The sequence below is a fragment of the Hypanus sabinus genome, chromosome 22, assembly GCF_030144855.1.
Source record: "Hypanus sabinus isolate sHypSab1 chromosome 22, sHypSab1.hap1, whole genome shotgun sequence".
NCBI classification, from domain to species: Eukaryota; Metazoa; Chordata; class Chondrichthyes; order Myliobatiformes; family Dasyatidae; genus Hypanus; species Hypanus sabinus.
Genome location: NC_082727.1, coordinates 52044715 through 52050714, shown reverse-complemented (window position 1 = coordinate 52050714; position 6000 = coordinate 52044715). Strand labels below are relative to the sequence as shown.

The 6000-nt window shown below is 37.8% G+C and overlaps 1 protein-coding gene across 1 annotated transcript in view; it reads left to right on the top strand.

Annotated features, from left to right (window-relative positions):
* The first annotated feature begins 1449 nt into the window (after positions 1–1449).
* abraxas2 (abraxas 2, BRISC complex subunit) overlaps positions 1450–6000 on the top strand; it is a 43538-nt gene continuing 38987 nt past the window's right edge. The window contains exons 1-2 of the mRNA XM_059947729.1: positions 1450–1566; positions 2445–2535. Coding sequence (XP_059803712.1) covers positions 1495–1566; positions 2445–2535 — 163 coding nt within the window. The 5' untranslated portion in view covers positions 1450–1494. The remainder of the gene's footprint in view (positions 1567–2444; positions 2536–6000) is intronic.

Below are 6000 nucleotides of genomic sequence, written 5' to 3'. Positions count from 1 at the left end.
GCAGGATCTCCCAGTAGCCACACATTTTAATCCCACGTCCCATTCCCATTCTTATATGACTATCAATGGCCTCCTCTACTGTCAAGATGAAACCACACTCAGGTTGGAGGAACAACACCTTATGTACTAGCTGGGTAGCCTCCAACCTGATGGCATGAATATTGACTTCTCTAACTTCCATTAATGCCCCTCCTCCCCTTCTTACCCCATCCTTGATATATTTAGCTTTTCTCCCCCTCCTTTTTTTTCTCTCTTTCTGCCCATCACTCTGCCTGTTCTCCATCTCCCTCTGGCGCTCCCCTCCCTCTTCTTTCTCCCTAGGCCTTCCGTCCCACGATCCTTTCCCTTCTCTAGCTCCGTATCCCTTTTGCCAATCACCTTTCTGGGTCTCAGCTTCACCCCACCCCCTCCGGTCTTCTCCTATCATTTCGCATTTCCCCCTCCCCCCCACTACTTTCAAATCTCTTACTATCTTTCCTTTCGGTTAGTCCTGATGAAGGGTCTCGGCCCGAAACGTCAACAGTGCTTCTCCCTATAGATGCTGCCTGGCCTGCTGTGTTCCACCAGCATTTCGTGTGATTTCCAGTGATGTCTGACAAACTTGGATACTATTTATTACCAAGTTATTTGGAGGGTTATGGGCTGAGTGTGGGCCAGTGGGACTAGGTAAGAGTAAGCGTTCGGCACGGACTAGAAGGGCCGAGATGGCTTGTTTCCATGCTGTAATTGTTATATGGTTATTTAGAGCAATATTTAAAAATAAAAGGTGGAGAAATTTATATTGAAATCATCAATTGAACATCCTGTGAGGAAAGATGACAGAATATTTGAACTTGAATTTGAAAACGTCAATATTATCTTGAAAAGGGATTTTTTAACAGTCGTGCCTTTAAGATACCACTTTTTCTGATAAACGAAGATCATTTTTTTTAAAAGTAATTGGAGATCAAACTAAATTGCTTTCTCCAGAGTTAATAATAAACTCCAAAAATACACCATGAAGTGAAATGAGATCCAACATAAAGTGTCTTGGAAGTTCGTGGTAGAGGTTAGGCTGTTTGTAAAACGAAAACCTTTTTGTAGGGCAAACTGACGCCTTTTCCAGCTCGACCTGCTGAGCTCTTCTTGTATTTGGTAATTGCTTTATTATTGTCACATGCACCGTGGTACAGTGACAAATTTTGTTTTGCATGCCAAAAATACACATCACTTCACAACATCAGTACATCCGGATTAAACAAAGTGAAGAGCAATATAGAATATTCAACCACCTGGAATATAGTGACACCGTTATTGAGAAAATGCAGGGCAGGTAACAGGTTCAAGGGCCACGACGTTGGATTGCAAGGTCAAGAGTCTCTCTCTCTCTCTCCCCCCCTTCTCGCTTTGTGGGGGCGGAAGTGACAGGGCTGCGGGGCGGAAGTTGGACGCTGATAACGGTATCAGTATGAAACGGAAGTGCCCGTAACGCGGGGGTGGGAAGGCTGGAAAAAAATGGCCGCCTCCGTCTCGGGCTATACTTTCAGTTCTTTAGTGTACCACCATGCCAACAGCTCTTCGGACCACGTAGGTATCAGTGATGTAGTAACCGAGCGGGTCTACTGAGAGCAGAGGGCAGGGCTGAGGTGCTGTATCCTTGTGGCCCGTGAGTGTTTTAGTCTGAGGAGAGGCCGAGCCTCTGGTTCCTGTTACCCGGAACCCGGGCCTTGTCCTCCGCTGGAGGTTTCGGTTTGTTCGACGATAAGAGCCGGTATCGAAGCCCCTCGAGTCGGCGACAGGGACAGGTTGGCCAGCCGTCTGCCTCCAGTAAGAGGCCAGCACAGGCCGAACACTGGGGCTGCGAGGGTGAATCCGGTCGGGGAGTCATTGCTCTGCAGTCTGGGTGGGATGAAGCAGTTGATTTGGATGCGCTACTTTCTGCAGGGCTTTTCTTCTCTGTAAAACTTGCATTTGTCATTGAAACCTTGAAATCTTTCTTTTTAGTCAAGGTTTTCGATTAAAAAATAATTTTAGTTAAGATACAATATGCGTAGAGGATGCCTGCTGTAGAGGACTTGTTATGTTTATTTTTCTGTATTAACTCTAGCTCATGACTCCTTAAAACACTAGTTAGAATAAATTTAAAATACAAACCGTTGCTCTGTTTTATGTATATTAGCGTGTTTAGACGGTGCATTTACGTCAAATATCCACAGAACTGTTGTTATGATGAGTGTGGTGCTAAATGTGCATAACCATGATGATGATGTTTTCCCCACTGAAGAAGATTGAGCTCACCATTTTTAGACAACTTAATATGCAATGGCTTCACAACTCCATCAGAGGAGTGGTTTCCTTATATCGTGAAATAATACAATTTTATTCTTATTTCATCTGCACTTTAATGTTTTGCGTTTTGAATTTGTTTTTCTTTCCGATTACTGTTTTAACTTATTTTTCTACAGGAAGGATTTCTTTTGGGTGATGTAAAACAGCTTGAGACTTTCAGTATTAGTGACTCGCATATCAGTAACACAGAACTGCTGCAAGTTATAGGTAAGCCTTTTGAAATAAGATCAGTTTCTCACTAAAATAAGGACCTGCAATTTGTTTGCACCAAATTTAATATTTGTGACCTACAGTGTTAAAAAAGTCATTAGATTAATTGCACAGTTGCGAGATTCTAATTAAGGAATACATTTATTTTCAGATTCTAAACGTTATAATGAAATGTTGTAAGTTATTTTCAGAATACATAATTGAAGGTGAGGAATAATGGATGGCAAAAATGTCAACTTAAGTGCAGTTAAACAGATCTGTATTGAAATTTCACTCAGAAGTTAATTCATGTACAATATGTGCCAAATTTGTAAGTAATGTTGAAATTGCATTGTTTATAAGATTATGTAGCAGAAGCAATTTACTGTATTTTCTCTGATAAAACAATTACCAAAATTTATCCAATAAATGTCGAGGATTTAATGAGTTAACATAATGGAAATTAGGATCTGTTCCTAGAACACCTTCCTGTTGAAGGTGTCTATTTTGCAAAATATCTCAAATGATTTTTTTGTGGTCAGCTTTATTTAATATTTTCTCAATACATTATTTTGGAAATAGTGTATCTGCTTACATTTTGCTATACATTAGTCATATAATTAAGGTGACAGATCAAATCAAAAAGACAAAGGTTGTTTTCATTGCACTAGTGTAAAACATGCTGTACACATGTAATATTCTCTTGATTCTTTTAAAATTGGGAATAATGTTTGTTAAGATTAGGAAGCATTCTCATCTCCAAAATAGAAAAATCAACCTAAAGTTTTTATTTTTTGGGGGCTTGATCTTCAAATATTTGAAAATTTGATTTGAAAATAAGGTCTTAATTTGTATTTTATCATAATCTATGAAAAGTAAAAAGGAATTTGCATTCCAATGCCCTTGATGTAATTTTTGAGATGTTGAAGTGGAAGAGAAAATTGGCTGTACTTCCATTCTTAAACTAACCAATCTAGAATTTAACTGGTTGTTAACCTATAAGAAGTGTATTTATTAGAAAGTTATTTTAGCAGTGTTTAAATGCTTTCTACATCTATTATTTTCAGTCATTGATTTAAAGAATACTGTTAAACCAAAGTGACCATAATGGTAGTATTTATCCATATTTGTAGTACAATTTGAAAATCCAATAATAACTCAACAATTCAGCTGATGCACATAAATTATTTACTTAAGTGAGTTTGTAAATATTAGTGAATTAGCAAAGTAGCTTCCCTGTAAAATTTGCTGGAAAAAGCTATGCCTTGTATGGGGTGCAAGTAATGTTATTAAGAAATGATATTTAGCAGGCTTTCTTACGTCTTTAAAAAGAAGTCATGTATTGTAACTTACAGATGATGTGATGGGAGAGATGAACTCACAAAACACGCAGATACTCATTTAATCTTTGGTGCACACTTTCATTACACAGCAGGGCAAAAATTAAAGATTGGCCAGTGGCTGAAAGTTAGCTTCTGGGATTACTAATAAAAATGACCATCACGATGCCTGAGACTATGTATTCAAAGTAAATGTAAATATATTTTGGGCATTTTGATTTTGTGTGGTCTGTTACTCTGTTTGCAAGTCATACTGGATAAAAACAATTTTAAAATTGAATGAATATTAGGAAAATTTAGCAAATCAAGCAACATGAAAGGGACAAGTTAACTATTAATATTTCAGGTTGATGATTTCTTTCATCATGTTATTGACCTGAAATACTCTTTCTCTACTGACGTTCCTGACTTGATGAATATTTGTTGCATTTCCCCTTTTTCCAGATATCTGGTATCTATATTTTTGTACTTAGAGGTTTAGCTAATGTAACAAGGCTGTGTGGCTTTGAACAAAGAGAAAATGCTTTAGGATCTTCTTCAATTTTACTTATATATTACTTGTAATATATTATTTGTGAACAGGTTATCCAGCTCATTCATCACCTGGCATCAATATCCAATCTGGACTATGTGAATCTAGACCTGCCCCAATGGTTGCAGATCTATTCTTAACTCTTAACAAGTTAGACAGTTTTATTCTAATGTCTACATTAAGACAAAAGGCAAATTGGACAGAGTAACCAAGTGACATTCATCTGTTTATTTTTATCCTTTGTTTTAATGTAGATACAAAAGGAATATTTATCACATGTGCATATATAGATTAATGACATGAAATTTACCAAGTTCCCTTGTTTTTTGAATTTGGGCATTTGAATGTATCTGCCAGCCTTGTGTACCTTGCTAAAGTCTTCCTTGTAAATTTCTGAGGTCTGGTATCTACATTGGGAGATCTATCCTACAGACTAATTCAACAATTGGTGTACCCACAAATCACAATTGCAACATGTCCAGCTCCTCCATTTTAATCCCCAGGTATTTCAGATCCGAGTGTAGAACAGCCCCCTCAAGGGTTGCAGTACATTATACTTGTAGCCCAAAGAGTCATCAGTTCAAACATGGGCAAGGAAACTTATTCCTGGTTAACATCCTCCATCATTGCACAGCTGATCAATCAGTTCTTTTTCACCTAGGAGAATCCGTAACAGTAGCGGGTACAGAGTATACTCTAGGGAGTTACAAGGTCCATAATTAAGACTGCCATGGAAACCACCACCCAGTCTAGCTGGAGGTGTAATTGTCAGATTTCTTCTACTACTGTCATACAGATTGCTTTGAGTATTATCTATAAAACGCACAGCATTTAACCATCTAAACTACTCCAAACCCTGACCTCTGTCACAGAAGGCCAAGGGCAGCAGGCATTGAATCACCACCTGCATCTTCTCTTCCAATGTCCATACTGTCTCAGTGTTTCATTGTTGTTGGAGTTAAATCTCAGAACTCTCCACCAAACATCATTGTGGAAGTACTTTCTTGAAAAACTCTGCAGTGATTCGAGAAGGTGGACTATCATGTTGAAGGTAATTGGGGATGGAATGCTGATATTTCTTGCATTTGCTAACATCCCAAAAAATGGATTAAATAAAATATTTACGTATCATTATTAATTTACCAGAATTGTAGGAGTATATATATAAGACTGAAGACATGTTGATAAAAGCAGTAACGTAGCTACTCAGCTCTATTCTATCATTTGAAGTGATGTTAGCTGTTTTGTGCTTTGCTACCTTTACCATGTTCTGGATTTCAGAAATGTTTCAGCATGGTCAGGAATGTACTCATTATAGAGTAGAGAATTGTAGAATTTACGCTCTGCCATCAGTCTCAAATAACCTAACCTATCTTGAAACAAAAACAATTTTTCAGTTGTTGAAAACCTGAACAAACAACAGAGGATGCCGTATATATTAATCAGGTCAGGCAGCACTGATAGTGAAAAAATAAAAAAAGCTACCTTTTCATATCTGTGACCTTTCAAGATAATTAGGGAGGAAAGTTAGAAATCTTTTAAGTTGGAGAAAACAAAAGAATGTGCCTGTGGTGGTGAAGACCAGAAGCAGTTATGTGACCCAGTTGTGAT